Genomic DNA, 23819 nt, shown 5'->3' with positions numbered 1-23819 from the left:
TAGTGCCGCTAGTGGAAACACCGTCACACTAGCACTACACTAAGTCCACACTAGCACATAGTGTACCGAAGATAGTGTTTGAACAAGTGGAAACACCCTGTAAGGAGCTGTACTGCGCGTTTGGGACCTAGCTTACTTATTCTCTCTGTATCATCCAACTGTGAGTACAATTATGGTTTGTCAAAAGCTCTCAGGGCCGACGCGAGCGTTGGCCGTAACCGTACTGGTAACCCTTCCCGATCGCAAACCTGAGTACAAAGCTCTTTGCTTGGATATATCCCTTATCTACGTTGTTGTATCGACTAGAGGCTGTTCATTTTGGAAACCTGATGCGGTACGACTTGGCAAGATCGGAAATGCTCCCCCGGATTTTCAAGGACCGTCAACGGCGCGCCGGACACCGCGAGAAGTGCGGTGCTTTACCAACCTCTGAGCCCTATCTTCTTATGATTCGATTCCAGGGCCTTCGGATTGTTAGACTGAAAAGAGAACTCTTCCCAGGGCCGAGTCTGCCAGCCGCCTTGTCCAAGTAAGGGAATCCTAACCCTTTTCCCTTTCGATGGGAAGCGCAAATCGCGCTCTTCACACAGGATTGCCCCATCTCTTAGGGTGTATTTCCAGTGCGGATTAAGGCCAGGGATTAGTGCACGGAAGTCCTTGGTACGAGCTTACCACATAGTTTTGTTCCATAAGGGAACCAAAAGTTGAAAAGGCGAGGTAAGTTTGCCAACAACTTAGCCGTTTGAGCAAGTATCGATGGAGGACAGAGGCTTAATCCCTGGCCTTAATCCGCACTGGAAATGCACCCTTAGGGTGTATTTCCAGTGCGGATTAAGGCCAGGGATTAGCGTTCAGGGATGCGACCGTATTCCATATTAATACGCCAGCTAATACGCCCGTATTAATACGCCGAATACGCCAGCCAGTTGGGCTGTTTATGCGTTGGCGTATTGTTGGCGTATTGTCGGCGTATTGTTTGTCGTTGGGTTGTCGTACAGTCTGAAAACTCGCCGATTTTGAGAAATATCGAGCTATTGACATTCCCGAGTCATTGGTGTAATTAGTTCATACTTAGGATTAGGTTTTAGGGTTTGCTTATCACTGGGTTTGCAACATACCTTGTTGTAATAACAACCCGCGAAATGGAAAACGTGCGCGAAGCAAAACGCGCTAAACCGGGACCTAAGCCTAGTGCTGTGTTGGATTATTTCGAAGAAGTCGGTGACTATAGCTCTAGCTCCAAGCGCTATGCTCGCAAGTGCAAGTTCTGCTTGACAACCTTCCCCGCTCACAGAGCCAAAGTGGAATTTGGGCTGTAGTATTTGTGATAATCACGGTTTGTTAGGAATGCTAGAATGCAGACGCGAATGTGTGCGCACATGGCTCGATGGCTGTCCAGGTCTGGCTGTTGCCCAAATTCATATTTTATCTTGTGAGAGATCGTTTTCCAAACACTAAAGCAATACGCCTTTCATTGTAAAAGCGAAAAACATGAATTCCATGACGGAATAGCGCAAAAGGAATACGCCACGAGTATTGTAATACGGCATGGCGTGAACCCCGGCGTATTGATACGCCATACGCCTGGCGTATTAATTTGAGGTACCATTATTACGCCAGACGGCCAAAACGAATACGGTCGCATCCCTGTTAGCGTTAATCCCTGTGCTAATCCCAGCAGTGGAAATCCCACCGGGATTAAGCAGGGTTCGCCAGGGGGTTAAGGTATTCCTCAGGACACCGTGTTCTCTATTCAGAGGACTAGCAGGAGTTAGCAAGAGATTAGGAAAGAACATAAATTCAACTTGATGTCCATGTATTTACCTGGCAACTTGTGACAAAAAAGTTATTACCTGGCCCCACCCAGGTAGTAACTTTCCGTATCTGGATTAGCGTTCATGGCGTTATATCTTATTTTTTCTAGTTAATTCCATAAGGATGACCTCAAGTAAGGAATATCTGATTTGGTTTGCGCGAAAGGTGCTACTTCAATGTCAGGCCTCAACGGTGGCCACAACGGCGAGAAGAGTGCGCTTCCTGCCCAAATTTTATACTCATACGATGCCTAATGCTCAAAGCAATCCAGAAATGGTAATATTAGCTTCGAGATCGCATCAAAAAATGTGCATCGCCCTTTGTACAGCCTTAATCCCCGCGCAAATCCCAGGCCTTAAGAATTGCCAGGGATGAGCCGGGGATTAGCCGGGAATTGCGGGACCTTAATCCCTGGCCTTAATCCGCACTGGAAATACACCCTTAGGATCGACTAACCCATGTCCATTGCTGTTCACATGGAACCTTTCTCCACATCGGCTCTTCCACGGGCGGTTCTCGCTAGGTCGGCTCAGGCAGATGCGGCACACCGGGCTGTAGCAGGCGTCACACGACGCACCCGTTACAATTGGATACGTACAGGCGAACGACCTAGCCCAGCACTAACCAACCAACTTAGGCCACCCTTAGCAACGCGCAGAATTACTGCCATGCAAAGGCCTAATGGTACTCTGTGTAGCAATTTACAACAACTTCCTAATATCATGGCGGATTATTGGCAACAAATAGGAGCACAGCCCCATATTGACCCAGATGCGCGGTCACGTGTCCTCCAAGCGCTCCGTGCAAGGGGCAGGACGTGCACACCAGAAGAAGCGGCTAGGGTGGGAGCGCAGGTGGTTACAGTAGAGGAAGTGCAAGCCGCTCTCCAGGCGGCAACCCCGGGTCGCGCTCCAGGTCCTGACGGAATACCGGTGGAAATATACCAGCGTACTAACTGGCACCCTTACTGGCCGCCGTTTTTACAGCCATGGGGGAGCTAGATAGGGTCCCGGAAGGCTTTCTGGACGGCATCATTTCTTCCTTTTTTAAAGCGGATGACCCTACGGTGCCGGGAAATTATAGACCCATTACGCTGCTGGGTACAGACTATCGCACTCTCGCACGTGTTCTCAAGCAACGGCTGCTGCCGTTGTTTAACCGTGTCATAGACACGGAGCAGACAGCCTTCCCGACGGGCAGGCGAATCACGGATAGTGTGCTCCTCCTACAACTGCTGCCCGTGCTCCTCCGTATGGAGCGCCGTACTTGTGTGGCAGCTCTCCTTGACTTCTACAAAGCCTACGATACCCTTGATAGCGATTTTCTGTTCGCTTGTCTGTGTGGATTGGGGGTAGGTGTGGGCTTTATTGCGTGGGTTCGACGTCTGCATACCAGTACACAATCAGCTGCGAGTGCCAATGGTTACCTTTCCTACTGGGTTCTTATAGCGGCTGGCGTCAGGCAAGGGTGTCCGCTTGCCCCCATCCTCTACCTCGCGCCAGCACAAGCATTACTAACTTGGCTTCAATATCAACAAATCGGCATAAGTTTGCGTGGCATTCACCTCGCGGCGTCACAGTATGCGGATGATTGTGGTGCCTTTTTGTGTCACTTACCGGACATTCCCCGCTTCAAAGCTGTCATGGATGTTTTCCACGCAGCCTCGGGACAACAGCTCAACAATCGCAAGGTTGAGCTTTTGCCGCTTGGCACGTTCACCCGCAATGCAAGACCGGCGGACATACCACCAGCGAATGCTATTGGTAACCATTTGGTGATGCCGGTTACTAACCTAACTGAAGTGGCGAATTCCGTGGGAAACTTACAAGTAGCAGGCGAGGTTGAACAGCTGCTTGTTGTAGGTTCACAAGTTGGCGGTTTCAGGGTGCTTTCAGTAGCTACAACCCTAGGGGATCGCTTCGCAGATAGGCCCTCGCTCGAACAGCAGTCGGTTCCGCTCTCGCCAGTTAGGAATAGCTTGCAGCTAGTCGCTGGGATGCATTTATCAGCTTTTGGTTGAGCTTTTGCGGTATCAGGTTATAGCATTAGTAGAGTCCTTTACCGCTTGGAGTTTATGGGGGCACCTAGCACCACCTCGATGAATTACCTGCTGGGAGACTGTGCGGCAGTTATTGACAGGCGTCAACCGCCAACTGCGCGGGACAGTGCTGAGCGAAGACGTGTCCCGGGTGTGGGTGTTGCATACATGCCGTTTCCTCCTGCCATTGGGGGTTTCGGTCTCATTCCTCCGCACGAACATCTACGTGCTCGTTTTGCTTGTTTGTCTTTTCGTGCAATCCTTGGTATGTCGGGTATGTTGGAAACTAACCCCATGTGGACTCGGGTATTACTGGCAATATTACGTCATATTCACACGGCGGCCCACCAGTTATGTCTGCTGGCCGTTAGGGGAGACGTACGAGATGGCCGTGTCACTACTATCTTGGGTAGGCCAGTGCCGAATGATTGCCCGGCATTAACACGGATTCTAACAGCGTTGACTTCCCTACCACAACATGTCCTTCTGGATGCGCAACATTTAGCTCCGGGTCCTTGGTGTTACCATATCCCACTTTGGGGAAACCATTTGCTAAAGCATACCGTCCGCGACACCTGGCCCAGACGAGGTGCCGCCCTGGAGCGATGCTAACCGATTTCTTGCCAGCGCGCTGCTCGCAATTCCAGCACAACCGTCTTTTTCTCTTAAACAACAGCAATTTGGTAGGGTTGACGAACGTGAAAGAAACTCGACCCGAACAAAGTCGAGTTTGTCATGTCAACGGTATAGCATTCCTTCAAGCCACAAAGAACACAGTAGTTCAAATAGTAATAATAGTAATGCTCTTATTATAGGAGCAAATATTTGCTTCGTTCTTGTATGTGCGATAGCGACAGCCACGTGCGGCATTCCAACCTGCAATATGCTATACCGTTGACATGACAAAGTCGACTTTGTTCGGGTCGAGTTTCCTTCACGTTCGTCAACCCTAACAAATTGCTGTTGTTTAAGAGAAAAAGACGGTTGTGCTGGAATTGCGAGCAGCGCGCTGGCAACAAATCGGTTAGCATCGCTCCAGGGCGGCACCTCGTCTGGGCCAGGTGTCGCCGCGGGCGTGCCTACCTTGCTAAATGACGTTCAGTTGGACGAGCAATTTGGTGATCTTCGGAATATGTGTGGGTTAGACACTGTAGGTATTGCCGTACAGTGTTTCATTGCTATGTCGTCTACTTGGAATTTGGTGCACACGGTTGGTGTACAAGGCCTCACTGAGGCGCAACACCTCCAATGTACGAACCGTTTTCGTACTATTGTCGTACGGGGGATATTAAGGCTCACTCCGAGGCATCCCCTGCCGGCATCTTGTCAGTCTATGAATGGTGGAAACCATGAAATACCGCCTCCGCAAGAGGCCTGGAAAAGATTAGTCAAGAGCTTGGGTTGGAGGTTTGGTCAAGTGTTAGTGCATTTCACTCAATTAACAGTCAAGTTTGCGACGACTTTATTAATGGCACCTTCTTTACGGACGCTTGATCAAAAACATGAAGATTTTATTTTGGATGCTGTTGATATCGTCTTATCGCCGGACAACTTGGCCAACACCTTTTTGGACTTCCGTCGGGCTCTGTCGCGCATGTGACGACTTCGGTGAACATAAGGAAGCCCTTTGGCGGCTAGCTCTTGATGGTTTCAAAGGGAAGTTCCCTGCCTTTCCTATGCATAGGGCGCAACGTCAAAGAGGCGTCCCTGCTGCTTTGTGTCCTTGTGGTGTGTGCATGGTTTGTGGGGATCGTCGGCATCATTTCTGGGACTGTACTGTCGCGTTGGCTCTTTGTGAGGCTCTGCAGAATGAACTAGAGTTTCCAGACCTTTTTAACCGAGCTAACTTGTGGTTGGGCATTCCACCGACCTCGGTTTGTGTGTGTGCGTGGGAGGTTGTATGCCTCGCGGCCATCAGCTCACTCAATCTCGGTCGCCATTTTGTTGTTTCTTCATGCCAACATGGCTGTATCAACGTCAACGCTGAACCGCATTACTTACGATGTTATCTCTGACTTTTGGGCCCGTTTAATTGTGTATTTCCAGTGTGGATTAAGGCCAGGGATTAGTGTAATGTTTTGAAGTTAGTTAACGAGAGCGTGTGAGACCGTGTCGTAACTTCGGAGCTAGCGGAGCTTGAACTTGTGTGTACGACGTGAGGTTGTGGCGCGCTAGCATGACTATTTAAGCGGACCAAATTATAAACATTGTAAGTCTAAGTTGAGATTGAAATCCCGATCCTCTGTGCATACGCAAGTATTGCACAGAGGCACGGAAGTCCTTGGTACGAGCTTACCACATAGTTTTGTTCCATAAGGGAACCAAAGGCGAGGTAAGTTTGCCAACAACTTCGCCGTTTGAGCAAGTATCAATGGAGGACAGAGGGTTAATCCCTGGCCTTAATCCGCACTGGAAATGCACCCTAACTGCTTTTGCGGCACGGGATGACTTGCCAAAACGTTGGGAACAAGTATCTCACAACCACCCTTTGCTATATGTCAATGACGCAGACATGGTTGTTTGCCGCTTACGGATGTACAATGACGAGGTCTGAGGGCTCACGTCGGAGCCTCATATTTTCTGTATGAGCGTACTAACTGAGGCCTTGTGTCCAGTGAAGATAGTACGGCCTGGCCGAGTTCTTTTTGAATAAGGCCCACAGTGTTGTGGGGGAGGCGCTGCACTCGACCCGTTCGGGTCCACTGTAACAATCGCATTTTCCCTCAGTGTTGTGCGGGAGGCGTTCCTAGGGGCGCTGCACTCGACCCGTTCGGAGTCCACTGTAACAATCGCATTCTCCCTCATACATAGTAAAACCTGAAGTGCGCGCAAGTTGCAACGAATCGCGGTACAGGTACGCCATCCTCCATCCAGCATACAGTGACAAGATTCCATACCATAAGAGTAAACCTATATTAGTTGTTTTCCGATACGCGATAGGCAATGGTTAGCCTATGTAGTGCAATACGGTTGCTTAACCCAAGGCATCGCACGAGAGACATACCTTAAGTAAAAATATATTTATTTTCCTTAGTCTCCATTCATATTACTTCTATGTAAAGGAAACTCAGGGAGCTTTCAGCCATTTCATGCTGTGGTCGATATGAACGCGTTCATGTCATTAAGTACAACACGTTGAATGGCCCAGCATTTTCGTCACATTATTTATGATGTCAGCAAGATTGTGCGCAGCAGGGTTGCCTCAAACATAGTGCTCCGCCCAGCTGCAGAATTCTACGCAGCATGGAAAGCGCTGCGTATATCCCTAGTTCTGTTGCTTATACAGGGACACAATGGATTCAGCGCCTGCAGAGGCAGCACGATGGCCCATTTCGTATCCGGGGCAGGTTCTTCGCGGCTGGGACAACACCGGCACGCACCCGCACGGCTGCTTGTCAGCAGCTCTGGAGTGGCAAATGTATCAGATGGCTCCCTCTTTGTGGCCGCCTTGCGGGATCCAGCTGTCAAACGTATTGTTCTCACGTCTCCACTGGTCGATGTCCCGCCTGATACCTGGGAGGCGGTCGGCGGCAACCTGCCCATCCCCATTACCCGCAACTTGACGTTGGAAGGAGACGAGGCGGACTGGCCGCTCCTGCGCCTTCATTACGTGAGGGACGTGGTGAGCAAAGACGGGGTGCTGTGCATACTTAGGTACATTATTATGTTATTTCATACACGATGGTGTGTTATTGGTCCTAGGGCGGTGCATGTGTACTAGGGACCCCCGCGTTACCCCCTTTCCTCAATGGTCACTAGTGGTGATATCACGACAAGAGGACAGCGCGCACCATACGCCTTTCACATGCAGCATGTAAGTTACAAGTTACAAGTTCCGCACACAAGTGTGGGTGTGTCCGTAAAAGCCAGGGGGGCCATGGACGTTGTATTGGTATTGATGCGGGTACGCGGGAGGTCATCTTCATTCTCCCTCGTCCGCTTCAGTATCTGCCAGCCGGCTAGTTGCCAGCAGGTATTTATGATGCCCCAAAAGATATCAAGCCAGTGTCATCATCTATGGTTTGAATGGTATGAATGATGAGCTTTCTGTGCAATGTACACATGTTATGCTGTTGCAAGGCTGACAATATCCCACATTGCTGCCGTACTTACATGTACACCCCATCCGCCACTCTTGCGTTTCTTGTCATGTATCATCAGGTTCGGCTCATGGACACGGTCATCTGGGCTATCCGCTTCCTATTCCTGGATGGCGCAAACGGAGGCAATAACTATCGCGAACAGGGCAAGTTAGCTGGTGTTACTTGCTTGGTGGTGTACACATGCATGCATGCAGCCACAGCTGAACCGCAGCTATTACAACTGATGTTCGTGTTGCAATAGCTAGAGCTGCCGTTGCTCCAGGACAGAGGTGGTGCCGTACATGCCACACGCTGGTAGTAAATGCTGGCTTTTGCGCCAGGCTTTCACTCGCCTTTCCTCCAACTTACTCCGTTTCACAAGCGATGCACAAGGATGACTAACCCAATGCATCAAGCAATTTGATAGCAGGTTGACACTGGCTACCTCATTGCGAGTCGATGAGGCTCGCTACTGCCAGCAGCCGACGGCCCCATCAGTTTATTGCATGTACAGCCATGCATGGCAAACTGATTGACCGGTGTTGTGCAGGCTTTTCCTTCCTGGCTCCCACGCTGCCAAACCAAGCGTCAGAAATGCAGTTTGGGCCAGCAGCCATGTCAGCGAGTAAGTCCAACCAACCATGCGTACCTTGATGCCCAACATCCAGTACAGCCACACACGCATGCATCCACCTCCATGTGCTGATGATTTACACTTCTTTCATCACTGGTAATTGGGGAATGCATGCACGTGTTGACGTGGGCATGAACATACCATTTGCACTGGTATGCCAGCACTCACTATGCATATGCATACTGGTAATGAGCAAGAGGCCAGAAAGTCTATTCCGGCAGCACGGTGCCTGGAGCATGCACTCTTGCATCCATTCACACACGGACTATCCCGTTAGCTGTGTTCTGTCGCCATCAGCAGAATCAGCAGATATCATTAGTGCAGTGGTCGCGTAGGTACGGTGTGGGCTTCTTTAGCATGGTGCATATAATGTAATGTAATGTTATAGAGTGGGCGGCTTCTGGGCCAATCGGTGGCCCATGTGCGTGGTGACGGGTCTCATTCCTGCTGCACCCACGTATGCCTCCAGGGTTCTGCTTCCCAACCGTATTGCAGCTACAAACCGTTAAGGCAGTCGAGCCGCCGGCGAAATACCCGCATGCCAAACAGCTGGTCGAGCTGGGTTACCAACATCCGGAGGTAGGTGGCTAGGTTGCACACATGACTACCACATCGCCTGCGTGCTCGCAACATTGCCTTGTGCTCCCATCAAGGCCTGCATGGCAGCTTGCTTGCCTAGAGGTAACATGTTTCTGTTACAGAGTGGGAGGCTTCTGGGCCAATTAAACACGTTGGTCTGGGCCACCTGGGCCACACCGCCGTCCACCATTCTCATACTGTACGACGCCATACGAACTGGAAGTCCTAGGCAGATGATTCTGCCTTCTAGTATCCCTCCTCACCATGCCACCCGAGCATCCGTAGAGACAGAGGGTTCGGCGATCTCGCCACCGGTCTAGCATGCAAATCTCGGTCCATGAACCTCAATTCCTCATCCCCGCAGCTAGCCATAATCTCACGCCCCCGACAATGTCGGGGGTCTACCCAGGAATCAAATCCAGGACCTTAAACCGCAAATTGCAGTAGTGCTTCCAGACCAGACCAGACTGGGGAAATTGTAGCATCAGGCAAAGAGTATTCACGGGAGTGGGATGCCAAGGGGATCTGGTCCCTCCTGATGTTCCTCGTTCCCTAGTCACACCTCTAGGGCGCCTCGGGGCATATCCTGTAGGGTTTTTGCTTACGTATGCATTGATCAACTTGCTTGTTAAGCCTTGATCCCTGTCTGCAACAGGGTGGCTGCCGCAACGGGTCCTCTGTGCCGCCACTACAACGATGTTGGCCAGATGGTTCCCTCGTAGTGGAGGTGGCGGGTGACGGCATCCGCATTGACCCGTCCTCAGACAAGTCCATCCCCACCAACACCATATTCTATTTTCAAAATGTCACCTGCCTGTGTGAGCACCCCGTGAGCATCATGTGCCTCAGAGAGCAGCAGGCCGAGCCCCTGGTCTGCTTCCAGGAAACGAAGCGCCAGTTTGGGAATGTCACGACGTCTTTCTTAGACGATTACCGACCAGATCTGCCGCTTCAGGCCCTTGATGGTAATGCCTCTTCACCGCAAGTGAAGCAGACGCAGCGGCAGGACAGCACACCACCGGTGGCAAGCGGTGCGGAGGAAAACCAGGCCCGGGGCCGTGCAGTGGTAGTAGGGGCTGCAGTGGCAGGTGGGAGGGTGATGCTGGACAGGGCGGGGTGGGCAGAAAAACAGCGGAGTGAAGTTACACGTGCATATTCTGCACATCCACGTGCCACATGCCAGGCGGTAGGTTAAGTTTCTAAATATATCTCTGGAGAAGCCATTCCTTAAGGATAAAACAAGGATTAGAGATCGCAAGATTGCAGATCAAATCCAAGACGGCGCAATCGTTTCAAGAGTGCAGCTTGTATAGGGCAGTAGTAGGGTTCAAGTCCGCCCCGGCTACTAAATGGCAGTATGTGCCACGGTTCAATGCATAGCCCAAGACCTGCGCTTCATGGCACCTCAGTGGGTGCCTGATGGCGGGTGGCTTGAGCATCCAACCAGATGCCAGTGGGCACGTGCCTACCATGAGATGACATGTACACATACAGACATGAGCAGACATGCAGGTCATGACCTGCTCATGCATGCAAACTTAACATGTATGCAGGGACCGTGGTTACCGTGTCCCTGTTCGCGCTGATGGTGGCGGCTGCAGTGCGCTTGAAGTGGCTGCAGGAATACTGCAAAGACGTTGGTGGCAGTCGCGCGACCATGAACATTCTTTCTTTTGGGACGAACATCTTCGGTCGCAGCTGCCTTGAGTCGAGAAGGTACGGGAGATTGACTTGGTGTCAAACACACACACATGCACATACACACCCAGTCGCTCCCACCACCCAGTTTTTCTTCTCCACTACAGCGTCGCTTGTTTATATGGAATCGTGATATCACGCTTCTGTTCAACATTCAAGCAACGATTACCGTTTCCTGTTGAAAAGTTTTAAGACTTCGCTGGACTACGGAGCTCACTTCTGTAAAGTTATTCTCTGGTACCCCCAGCAGCACCTCCCTTATCGCGTCTCAGATCATTAAAAGACATGCACACGCACGCTTTTGTGAGAAGCTATCAACTCTATTTGCGTAGTAGCTACGAGTTTGTGATACGGGATGACATAAGTCCGCCCTAGATCATTAACTGGCGCCGTAGCAATCCTTTGTGTGGGGCGGTGTGTTTGGGTCATGCCTTCCTAGTCGCTCACCCAGTCATAACAAACGCTGCTGGTCACCCACGTAAGCTGGCCGTCGTGCATCATGGCTGGTATGCTTGCACTTTTCCTTCATGTGATGTCTGCTGCCGCTAGCTCTCAGCTGTTCCCCATCCAGCCGCCATTGCTGCTGTATGTAACGTATGTGTGTATCTGCCAACAGTCGCCCAGGCCCAGCCTCTAAGCTGAACTTTACTGGTACTGCTTACGAGAACGGGAGCGGTGGAAGCGGGGCCTCATCTGCGACCCCTCGTAACCACCTTCCCAAGTCAGGTGAGTCCGCCAGTCAGTGAGTTGCGACCTGGCTGCTGTCTGGCTGCGTTGCATGCTGCGGCGTCCTTGCCTGACAGGATATTTTGGTTAAGTTGCAAATGATGCGGTAGTTCTCGGCAGTGATTACCAAACGATGTAACTACTGATAGATGCTGGCTCAGCCATCTATCAGCCAGCCTGGCTGCTGCATCCAGCCTGTCCATCCATCTGCCATCTATAGCCACATGGTTAATATCCCTAATCACTGCTGCATGTAACCGCTCAACCTTGCATGTCATTCCCTGGTACGGCTGTTCCGCTTACCCCCCTACTACTGCAATACCAGAAGTTGCAGTGGAAGTAGAGGAAGTGCAGCCTGGCGAGCAGCAGGTGGTTGGCACCGAGCCGACCGTGGTGACGCCTCTGGAACAGGCTGCCGTGGTCATCACCCCAGACACGCGGCCACAACCCAACCTGGAGCTGCATGTGCGGTTAATGGACCCCGCTGCTGAGGCTGAGGCTGGCGACAGCAGCAACAGTCCCACAGCAGGTGCCGTCACGTGTGTCGCACCCCTGCACTCGAAGGAGGAGGTCGCCAGCGGCAGTGGCAGCGGCAGTGCTGGTGGTGGTCCTCTCTGTAGTGGTAGCAATGTGGTGGAGCTGTCTCCGGTGGTACGCGGCAAGGGCACCTTTGGTCGAGTGGTGGAAGGTACTTACCGGGGGCAGCGAGTGGCTGTGAAGCTTCTGGCCAGCGACGGCCCGTGGGGATGCCCCATCGAGGCCTTCGCCTCCAGCTTCGCGCAGGAAGTGCAGGTAGGGTGGACAGGAGTGGGTTGGGGGTAGGTGCGGCTGGGTTTGACTACCCCCCACGCCACGCATAACGTGCAGGCACGCGCCCGCCAACTAATGCTGTTAACCGCGTGTCACTCCTTGCAAGTCCGCTCTTGTAGGTAGCCAGGTGTGTCCTGCAGTGGCGAAGTGGTGCATGCTACTGGTGTGCTGCAGCTCCTGACAGTGACTTCGTACATCGCCCCTGATCCGTACACTTAGGTGCTGAGCCGCTGTTATCACCCAAATATTGTGCGACTGCTGGCGGCATGTGTGGAGTCGCCGCGGCTGTGTTTGGTTCTGGAGCTTATGGAGACTTCACTGGAGCGCCTTATGTACGGAGACCCGACAGCCCGGCCGATGCCATTGCCGAAGGCAAGCTAGTACGGCATATATATGACGTATACATATGTAGAGACAATTTGCACCGGAAATGAAGCTGGTAGTCGACGGTAGCCCACCTTTAAGGTGAAGCTTGCTAAAAATTGGAAGGATCATGAGAGATAATGGGAGCATTTTGAACATTGTCCAGGGCCTTGTTGTGCATCCGCCCCAACAAGCCTCAGCCACAGCGACGACCTAACCATGATTAGGTAACTCTGCCAAGGACACTGGAACCTAAAAACCAATATCTTCTTCTGCCACGACTAACCAGCCACGCAGCACCCTGCACGCACGACCAGGGCGCCTAGGTGTGCTCACGTTCATCCATGCCTCACCCACTCCCCATCAGGTGCTTCATATCACCATATCCATTGCCAACGCGCTGGCCTACCTGCACCCCACCATCAGTCACCGGGACCTCAAGGTACGGAGTCGTACAATTGCTTGTAACTTGTACATTTCGGTGTCGTTCGTGTAGCGGCTAGCTAGACCGTTGTCCGTGCAGGACGGACATCTCGCGCACGAAGGTGTATGTGGCTTGGGAAATTAGGAACTATTCAGTTCACAGCTACTCGACCCGCTCGGCGCCTTCACCTTCGCTGGACCCCTCCTTCCTACCACTACCTGATACCCCCTCCTCTCGCCCTTGCCCTCGTCTCACTGGCGCCTCTGGTGTGGTGCTGGATGTGGTTTCCCTTTTGCCTTCCCTTCCCTGTACCACCTTCTCGCACCTATCAGCCTGCCAACGTGCTGCTCAACGACCCCCACAGTGACCGCCCCACAGTTAAGCTTACGGTACGTGACTTGTTGCGAGTTGAGGAACTGAAGAAAGGGAAGCCACGTAGAATGTGGCCACATTCCATTTGGCACCTGCAATCAATTCAGTGGAGGTAGCCCCAACGCGTCTTAATATTGTGTGTGTAGACGTATGTACCCCCAACTGGCCAGTTACATGCCGTGTAAAGCTGCCCATTAGCGTAACCATATCGATTCCTGCAGGACTTTGGGCTGTCTCGACTTCGTGTGACGGTGGCTCCAACGGAGCATCCGGATGTGGGCACGGTGAGTGGGCGGGTGGCGGCAAAGTGAATGAGGCGACAAGTACCGCAGGATTAGGGAACGTTAGACGACCAGGACGGGGGCAGTGGATTCACACAATCCAAATACGACATATTGGGGCCCTATGGTGGGACTAACTGTACTCGGCTCCACAGTAGCTCAGGAAACCTCATTGTGAGCCTCTATCTACTCACCTGGGAAACCCTCATCTAACGGTATTATGTACCGGTGTGTACGGCACTTCTGATGGTCTGAAATGTAACAACCCTTACCATAAATGTATGGCAGCCAGCGTGGCATGGCCACGTTTCGTAGGCTTCTTTGTGCTTTTGGTAGCCGTGGTGGTGGCGACAGTGACATCCTGCGTAGCTGTGCATGTAGGCGCCGGCCAGCCATTCCTCTCTACCAGACTAAAACCGAATGATCTTCTCACCCCCCTATCAATAATCGCCGTACGTTCACGACACTCTACCTGGACCGGACTGCTCATCCATTCAGCCCGCCTACATGGCACCGGTGAGTTCATTCACTGTGTTGGGGTTATCCATCATTGATGTCATCAGGGTTCTGTGGCGAAAGGGGCTGTGGCTGGGGTTGGGCCAGGAGCTTTCGTCAGCTGTTTATCAGCTGCTCTGCTAATGGCTTACTGGTTACCCAGTTATCTTGTTGATGATAGGACAACTGGCTAGAGTCCCAGACGATGATTGCCTTGTGGCCCCTGAAAAGCATTGGGTCCCTACCTTGCCCAATGGGGACACACTCATCCTTCTCAACCAGGCCGGCTTCTGTGAAGTGGTAACTGTTTTGGACGCAGCACCCACGACCAGAATCCATAGTAATCTGACGGATCAATGGCGGCGATAACTCCATTCCAGACTCTTAGGTCAATGGATTTGGTTATTACGCCATCAATTAGCAGGAGGGCACATTCACCTATCGTGATCGTGTGATAAGTATCCCGCACTGTCGGACCGAATCTGGATGGAACCGTGCAAGGACACAATGCCGTCCCTACATATTGATATATCGGCACAGTTTGTATGCTTGAAATGGTTCCCATTACGTCTGCCACCCTTACCTGCACCTGTGTACATGTTTACCTAACTGCCTTCGTTCCTCGAACGGTGGGGTGAGGTGCCAAGGCCAGGGGGAACCGATAATCTCTACACCCCGACCCCTTTGTATGCGCCTTTGTTTAGGCTGAGGTGTATTATCATATTGTATATATAAGGTTTATCATGCTTTTAAATGTTTCCCTTGGCTCCCGCTCATTCCTATCATGATTGCATGTCGGTGGCCAGGTGGTCTTGGGGGGGATGTGTGGGGTCATGGGGCTGCCGCCCCACTTCCCCGCACTTTCCCCCTCTCCTGCCCCTTGTTCTTGGAAAGCTTTAGGCGAAAGTTTTTATCGGCTGGCATTGGCAAGCATGTGGGCTGTGTGCCTTTTAATATGATTGGAACGGTTTGTTTTCTTGCATTGGTCGTACAGTGCAAATTGCCCACACATTGCTAGTTGTTGCAACTTCCCGACTCTCAGCCGCCGCCGCTGCTGCTGCTGTCAGGGGAGCGGGCCGTCACTGACCGGGCCCAGCGGCGTGTGCAGGGACTGCCGTTGACTGCAGGTGTTGGGGTGGAAGGGGTGGTGTTGGGGTCGCCAGGGGTGGGGTGGCCGCTGGGGTCGGCAGCATGGCGGGTGGTGTAGAGCCGCCGATGGGGTCACTGCCGCCGGGACAGGCGGGGCTAGTGCCGAAGGGGGTGCCCGCCCGTTGTGAACCAGGCCGCGGCGGTCGTCATCGAAGGTGACATCGCTGCTCACAGTCACCATGCCCTTGACATGGACGCGGTGGGTGGCCGTGCCGTGCTCCGGTGGGCGGTAGGTTCCCCCCTTTGCACGAGGACCGAGTTTGTCCTGCTGGCTGGCTGGGATGCGGATGTAGGCCAGGCAGGTGAAGGTGTGGAGGTGGCTGATGTCGGGGGGGATGCCGTGATAAGCTGCCCACGGTGTGGCCTCCTGGCAATGAGAGGGGGCCGCATTGTGCAGGAGGTTTGTGTAGAGTGCAGCCTCCAGCCAGTAGCTGATCGGGAGTGCTGCGTCATGCAGCATCGCCCGAACACGGTCCAGGGGAGAAGTATCCGTATAAAGAAAAGGGACCACGCACAAGCCCGATCACCACTGCAGGGGTCCGGGATAGTCCGGCGAGACCACAAGGGGATAGCGTTGTCACCACACACAGCTCCTAGGCCCTCCAGAATACCGCAGGGGGAGGATTGTAGGCCATGTGGCGCCTCCCCCTTACCGTCACTAAACCGGAACTGTCGGTCCTCCAGAACCTACTCACCCTGCCTCGTACTGCACCGCTCTCACCCTCGTCCCTCACCAAGCAACCCAGTCCTGCAGAGAAGACGTGCCTAAGTAGGACGGCCCTCCTCGGGCCACAACTCCCCCTCATCCGAGCCCCGCTGCTACCACCAGAACTCAACCTCCTGAACCCCAGAAAACCTACGTCCTCTTGGCGCTCTCAGCGCCATTTCCACCCTCCCCTATCCGAGCGACCCCACCCCCCCCGGGCTCTCCAACACCCGACAACCTCGGAGCGGCACTAGGGAAGAAAAAAGTTCTTCCCTGCACTACGTGACCGCCTCCACTCCCCATCCTTCCCCTCTCCCTCTCCTGCCTCGGGGGTTCCTCTCACTTATTCCCTTCCCTCCAACCCCTATCCCCATTCAACTCCTATACCCCCCAGAGCCCTGCCCTACATACTAAGCTCAAAGCGCTCTTAGGCAATAATTTCCACCGCTTCGGTGCACCACAGTGCGCCCTCTGAAACCGACAGGATCGGGTGGTCGGGTCCCACCCCGTCCCAGCCTCTTCGTGGGGTGCCCAGCACCGTGAAAGAGTGCAAACGCGCCCAGAAGTCCACCACTGCCCGGGCGCAGGTTCAATCCAAGGGGATTGCTGCGGGTGCTGCTGCCGCCGCGGCTGCCATTGCTGCTACCACCCCTGTCGCCGTATTCTGTTCCTGTGTTTGGTCCTCATCCCCCGGCGCGTTCAGTGCAGGCCCTGTCTGCGGTCCCACCCCGTCGGCCTGGATGAAAAAGTCCGTCCTGTCGATGGGTGACCGATTAGGAGTTCTTCGGGCACGCCAGTCAAGTGTCAAGGATTATCTGGGCCTTGTCGGCGGTCGACCAGGTGAACCGTAAGTCACTCTATCTCGTCCAGCATGCGGTCTGGGCCCAGTGCGCCATGCTCCATGTGCCAGGTGACTGTCTGCAAGCCATACACCGACGCCGCCATTGCCCTTCCAAATGCTGACAGCGGGAAGCGGGACAGAGCTGCATCCACCGTTTGGCCTCTCCCATCCTCTTCATCTAGTCCGGCTGTGGCGGGGTCACCTGGTTGTCTATCGGCAGGTTCAGGGCAGTAGCAGTGGTTACCACCTTAAGACCTCCGATTGTCTCATGCTGGGGGGCTGTTAGCTAAGGTCCTGCTGCTGGCGCCGGCTGCTGTTGTTGCTGTCGCTGCTGGCCAATCCATAGCAGTCCCACTTTCTCCAGGTTGAGTCGCTGGCCAGATGCCCCGGCAAAAGTTTCCATGGCCTGTAGGAAGGAGGGGACTGATTCTGCGCCATCCAACACCACTTCCGTGTCATCTGCATATTGGCAGGCGGTGACAGGATTTGGCTTGGAGGGTTGCAGCTTAATTCCCACCTCCTGGCTCCGGAGCCAGCATTGGAGAGCTTGGGTGACGAAGAGCTACAGCAGAGGCGCCAGGGGGCAGCCCTGTCAGACACCAGCCTCCATGTCTACCAACCTGGACTTGTACCCGTTGACCATCGCCCGGGCTCGGGTTTCGCTCAGTAACAGACATACCCACGCACGCAACTGTGGCCCTGCCCCCAATGCCTCCATGGCCGCTAGGAGAAAGCCGCGATCCACTGTATCATATGCTTTGGCAAAGTCCAGGAATGCCAGAAGCCCTTGGTGGTTCTGCTTGCGGAGGAGGTGTGACAGATGGCGCAGGAAGAGTATCCTGGCCCCAATCAGGCGCTTGGGGAGGAAGGCAGATTCCTCGGGGGGTGATGACCCGTCCCAGGGCAGGGCCCAGGCGGTCTGCCAGTACCTTAACAAGGAGCCGGTAGTCCGAGCATAGCAGTGTGATGGGGCGGTAGAGGCCTGGGAGCTTAGGGTCGCCTTTTTTATGCAGCACTGTGATGATCCCTTCAAGGAAGCCTGCTGGCATCTGCCCGGTCATGGCAATGGCAATGAACAGGCCTGCCATGGTATTACCTATGGCTGACCAGAATTTCCTTTAGATGTCGGCTGGGATCCCATCCCACCCTGGGGCCTTGCCAGGTGCGCTTTTCTTGAGTGCCTTCCGCAGTTCAGTGGCTGTGATCTTTTTGGCTCCAAGCTGTTCATCTGCCTCTGCCAGGAGCTTAATGTTGGCTGCGGTGAGGGAGTTCAGTACGGTTTGGTGGGCCTGGGGGCAGATGAAGTCCGGGGCCTTGCTCACATCCTTCCAGAAGTCTGCTACCACCTGGGGCAGCTGAGCGGGGTTGGTGACAAGTCGGCCGGACGAGGCTTGCAGGGAGACAGGGGCTGGCTGTTGGTCTACAGCCTGGGCCTGGAGGAAGGCCTGTAAGGGATGGGCTCGGCCTCTTCCCTGCCCACAGCCAGTTGGTGGGGGCCTCCATTGCATCCCTCTGGCAGTCTTCGCAATGCGCTCATACAAGTGTTGCCTGGGCTTTGACCAGTGTTGAAGTGGCTGTTGTGCTGTGGGGGCTGCATCCACCGCTTGCCTTGCCAACTGGACCTGCAGTAACACCTCCCGAGCCCGGGCCCCTGGTCTGAGCTTGCAGTGTTGTGCCGCCTTGTTGAGCTGAAGGGCCAGGGTGCTCAGCTGGCGTTTAAAAGCTGGCCACCACGCAATCAGGCCCAAAGGGTTGTCCTCCGCAGATGGGGCTGTGGCACACTGGCTGGTGATCCATGCCTCCATGCTTGTGGCTAAGTCCTGGTGTGATGTGAAGGCCAGCCGCACTCGTCGGTTCCCCGGGCCCTTGCTCTGTGGTCGGCACGACAGCAGGTGCATGACCATGGGCTTGTGATCCGACGGTGTTTGCACGGCAATCTCCGTCTTAGCAATGTATGGCATGGTGCCATGGTCTACATAGATGTGGTCTAGGCGGGAGGCCCCTACACAGGGTGCTCTGTAGAAGTGGGTGTAGTCACAACTGTTGGGGTACAGCTGGCAGTGGCTGTCCACCATGGTGGGGCCTGCTGCCTGAATAAGGTCCACTGTTGGGCCATCTTCCCGTCACCCTCCTGGACCCGCTGTGGAGTCCATCCCTGGGTCTTCCACAAAGTTGAAGTCACCTGCCCAGTCCAGCATGGTGTCACTGTTCTCGGCTGCATGCTTGGTGGTAGCAGACAGTGTATGTCATGAACAGTGACTGACGGAGCTGGGTTGCTTGTGCTGAGGTACCCGTGGGGCCATACACATTGCAAATGTGAATATGGTGTCCTCCCCAACGTAGTACACAGCTGGTAAACCGCCCTCGGACCACAGGAGTGGGAGGCGGCTTTTCCAAGTTGGTAGCCAAATCCCGGCGGACGAGGATAAGAACCCCCGCTTTGTGGGGAGATTCTGACCAGGAGTAAGCCGCCACTTTCCAACCCTGGGTGTCTGTAGCCTGTGTTGCCAGGTTTAGCTCATTTTGAAGCTGGCCTTGGTCATGAGAATTGGTGTGGTGGGTTTCCTGGAGGCACACCACATCCAGGCCCATCTCTGCCCACAACTGTGTCTCACCGTCATGCCTTGTACATTGTGTGTAGCAATCTGAAGGGGATGGCCTAGATTGGCTCCCCGATGGCGAGTCCTATTGTTAGCTGTTGGGCAGCTCATGTTACTGGACGGGTTGGTTGATTGGGACATCCCCTTCTGGGGGGCTGGCACTGGCCAGGGCCTGGGTCCCGGTGGGGAGTTGCAGCTGAAGGGTTGGAGTCAGGGAATCCTCCTGGGGTGCCCCTGGACTGCATAACTCCGTCACCTGGGCCTCCACTGCATCCTCATAGTCCGACTAGCACCTCCATGTCGCTGTCAGTCAGGGCCTCCAAAGTCGCTTGTTGCTTCTTTTTTCCCTGCTGCTTCTTGAGCTTGGCTGACTTCCCCGAAATCGCGGTGGCTTCCCGTTTGGCTGCAGCTGAGGCTCTGCAGGCTGTGTTTGCCTTGGCCATGCCTTCCACTCCTCCTCCGAGATGTGTTGCAGGCGTTGCTTGAGCTGGCCAGTTCGGGGCTTAGGCTAAAGCATCTCCGCTGCATTTCCCTCTGTTGCCGCCACCTGTAACCCTGACACCTGCGGCTCCACCGCCTGTCCCGGGGGTCCAGGGTAGGTTGCCGGGTGGGTGGGGTCGCTGAATGCTGCCATGGGTGGTATTGGCGGTGAAGGGTCTGCTGGGTGGGTTTGCCGGGTGTGGTGCCTCGCCGCCTCTCGTTGCATCCGCTGCTGCTTGTGAAGCTCCTCCCGGGGGGTTGGACAGCGGGGCATAAGGTAGGGGTTCACCTCGAAGTGTGTGACAGCTTGGCGGCCTTTAAACAGCCGACCTGGTGCTGCTCACCCATCCACCCATAGTACTGATAGGGCATCTCACATGGCAAGCCCCGGTGATCACGGGGCAGGGAGAGCTGCCAAGTGTCGGCCATGGCCGTGGGGATCAGGTTGAGAAATTCCGTCGCCGTGCGGGGAGCATGGCTGGTGCTGTAGGCCCTGGCGAGGAACTCAGCGACCCCGTGGACGCTGAGTTTGGTGGGTAATCCCTTAACCTCCCCTGGCAAGACTTTATGCAGGTTTTTGATTTGCAGCTCCACCTCGATGGGGTCCTCGTTGGGGCATAACTGCACCGCACTCACACGAATGCGTTCACCATAGGCCTCGAACAAGTACGCCAATCCACCTTTTGGCACCAAAATGGAAAAGTCCATCGCGATGTTGCTCTCAGCCCCAGCTGCGTATAAAAGCCGCTTCTCAATGCATGGGCCACCCCACCAGTTGAACCCGGCAGAGCTGAAATGCTGCCCCAGTGTCGATCGAATAGCTGTTCCTAATGGTCCATATATCTGGGCCATTAAGTCATTCCGATCTGACATCGCGGGCCAATGGACGACGAGGTCAATGGTTTCCACCTCCAGCACCGAGCTGTATTTGTAGCCGCCCAGCGTTACTACGTTAAAGGCGTTAATCCGCTTTGGAGATGCTTTTGCTCTGCCAGCGTTTTGGAAGCTCTGCCGGTTTTCTCGCGCCGCCATTTCCAAGCATCCTCGGTGCAGTAGTCTGCACCCGTTTCCTCTGTGCCATTCCGTTCACCATTTCTATCCGGGTATGTAGACATGTTTTTCATTCCGCCTACCTTCTTTACGTGAAAACATCTGATCATCTATACACCGTGCCCTGTTGTAGTAGCTGGTACTCAGTACGGCACACATAACGTCTACAAACACGCGCTAAGCGCGCCCACCAGCATCTCAAGAGGCCTTTTCAGCGGCCAGCTACTACACGTGGTATACTAGATAAGGATCGTCCGTTTCCACTATACCAGGGTGCCAACTATAGACGATCAAAGTTTTTGAAGACGCTGTCTGCACCTGCTTACCAGTTTTACCATGTCTGCCTATGTCTAGGTTTCTCTATCTGCCTGCTGCTTGCATATGTACCGAACAACTTGCTGCTGCACATATGCATGCACGCAGGAGTGCTTCGACTTGCGAAACAGTCAGATCACACATAAAGCGGTAAGGGAGGGATCCAGCGAAAGGGGGAGGGAGAGAGGCGCTTCGGATGAGGGGACCTACCTACATACCGCAGTGCAGGAAGGGGTATCTCATATCCCAGTTGCAGGTCGTATCCCAGATGCAGGGAGCTATCAGGCCGACGATTTACGTGCCCTGAGTCGACAAAGGCGATCACCTAGGCTACTTGACTAGCTAGCGGCCTACACTACAGACCGTTTTTTGTGCTTATCCTGTGCCCGGGTCCAGCAAGCAGGCAGGCTAGGCCGCATCGTGCCACAACCTAGCCGCCCCCGCCATCACTGACAAAAAGGCAAGCAAGCAATGGCTGGCGTCTCTGCATGGTCAATGTATCCCATGCCTTTCGTCATGACGCCGTAGCCATCATGTTTGTGTGTGTGTGGTGGTGGTGGTACTGACGCCTCCGTCATCGCCACGCGCCCTGCTGCACCCTCACCAGGACATGTTCGCGCTGGGTGTGCTGCTGTGGGAGATGCTGACCTGCAGGAGGCCCTGGCCTGGACTGAACCCGCTGGCAATCGGCCTGATGGTGGGTGCAATCGGACTGATGGTGATGGTCTGATCACGAACAGTCTCATGGCTGCAGTGGCATGCTGCGTGAACCGGCCGTTTAACTGCTGCCTTAGACCGCTAGCTCTCCTGCTGACCACCTGGTCTGGCAGGAGCCCTGCAAGTGCAAAGATATGTACGGAGGTTCAATGAACCCTCCATGCTAATACGCAACAGTCCAGCGGACCACTGTGCCCCGAGATGCACACATGTGGGGCCCTGCAGGACAGGCGGCAAGGTTGGAGGTCCTCCCTCTGTCCTGGGTTTCCATCCAGCAATGTATTCAGGAAGTCCCAGCCGCTCCTCAGCGTGAGTATGTGTCCGCATACACAGGTAGCGTTCAACGGTATGCGCCCTCCCTTGGATGAAATCCTGGCCTCCAAGCGCTGCCCTCACAAGCTGGGTCGTCTGGTGGTAGCCTGCTGGGACACAGATCCAGACCGACGGCCCGCAGCTGCGGAGACAATCAAGGAGCTGGCGCTGATACTGGTCAGTAGTGAAAAGGGGCGGATGGGCGAGGCAAGTTCGACATACATAGCTGGGAAGCTGCAGACAAAGGAGGGCCCGGTATTGCGTATGGTCATACAGTCGTTTAGCCAGCAGCCACACTTTGTGCTCGTTTCATGTGTAGTGCCTGAAAACCGCAAGAGGAATCTTGGGTTATCCTGCACTTGATTTGTAGGCTTAGATAATTGCGGGAGCCTGTAGAGAGAAGCAACAAATAAGCTAGCAAAGGAGGTCACCGCGAGCAGGGGGCCAGGGGGGGGTGCTATGTGAGCATGGGCAGGTAGGTTGGATGGCCGATCCTGGTCAGAAGTTGTGGCTGTTTCGTGCTGTCAGCTGCACATTCGTCTTGTGCGAGCAACAGGCGCATAGAAGCTTTTCCTCATGCCATATGGATAATTTATTCAGGGCTGTCTGCGGCAATTAGTTTGGGCCTACACATCTACCCACCAGGCCCCGCACCAGGCTCTGTAGCTCGTCAACCGTGCGTGGTATGCACGCTGTATTGTGCACTGCTGCACTCTGCTTGCCGTACCATTCCACATAAGTTCCCTGACACACATGCGCCGCGCATGTCGTTCCCTGCATGCATTCACATACGGCCGTATGCCTCTTCAGCAACTTCATCAGCAACAGGAGGAGCAGGAGGAGCAGCTGCAGCCATGATCATCGCAGTCACCCCGCCTGTCCTGCAGCAAGGTCAGCAGCTTCAATTCAAACAGCAGCTGGTGCAGTCCGCACTGGATAGGACAGGACAGGAAGGCGGCGGTGGCCGTTGTTTGCAGCCATTCGACTGCTCCTCGGGCTGAGTTCACTGCTGCAGCCGCTGCTGATGCTCGGGATGGTGATGTTGCCCTTGTCCCGCTGGAGAACGGATCGCGGCAGTCCATTGTCCGGGTATGGCTCCCGGATATCAGTGAGCAGGACCTTCGGGGCAATCCCTCACATTCCAATACATTATCACAAGCAGGAGCAGCTCGAGGAGCAGAAGCAGAAGCAGAAGCAACAGTGGCCTACGCTAGCTGCGGCAGACCAAGGGTGGCTGCAAGAGGGGGGGATTCATTTCAAATTGCGTATGCAGGCACCAATTATGATGTGTGAAACAGGGGGGTGTATCTTCGGCCGTGGCAGCTACCCTGC

General features: G+C 54.2%; 2 protein-coding genes across 2 annotated transcripts; both read left to right on the top strand.

Moving 5' to 3' along the window:
* Positions 1-7146: 7146 nt before the first annotated feature.
* On the top strand, positions 7147-14686 carry VOLCADRAFT_102833 (uncharacterized protein; the record flags this gene model as incomplete). The annotated part of the gene is made up of 13 exons (XM_002946184.1): positions 7147-7247; positions 8015-8103; positions 8486-8560; positions 9039-9148; positions 9804-10236; positions 10702-10864; positions 11463-11572; positions 11898-12364; positions 13113-13187; positions 13502-13558; positions 13763-13825; positions 14321-14338; positions 14600-14686. 13 exons carry the CDS (start codon positions 7147-7149, stop codon positions 14684-14686), a joined length of 1848 nt encoding a protein of 615 aa, XP_002946230.1.
* Positions 14687-21524: 6838 nt separating this feature from the next.
* Positions 21525-23488, top strand: VOLCADRAFT_86288 (uncharacterized protein; the record flags this gene model as incomplete). Its single annotated transcript, XM_002946183.1, has 4 exons — positions 21525-21608; positions 22066-22155; positions 22509-22664; positions 23375-23488. The coding sequence occupies 4 exons, from the start codon at positions 21525-21527 to the stop codon at positions 23486-23488; spliced, it is 444 nt and encodes a 147-aa protein (XP_002946229.1).
* Between the last annotated feature and the right edge of the window lie 331 nt (positions 23489-23819).

Source organism: Volvox carteri (genome assembly GCF_000143455.1).
Source record: "Volvox carteri f. nagariensis unplaced genomic scaffold VOLCAscaffold_1, whole genome shotgun sequence".
Classification (NCBI taxonomy): Eukaryota; Viridiplantae; Chlorophyta; class Chlorophyceae; order Chlamydomonadales; family Volvocaceae; genus Volvox; species Volvox carteri.
This window is presented reverse-complemented; position numbering and strand designations above follow the sequence as displayed.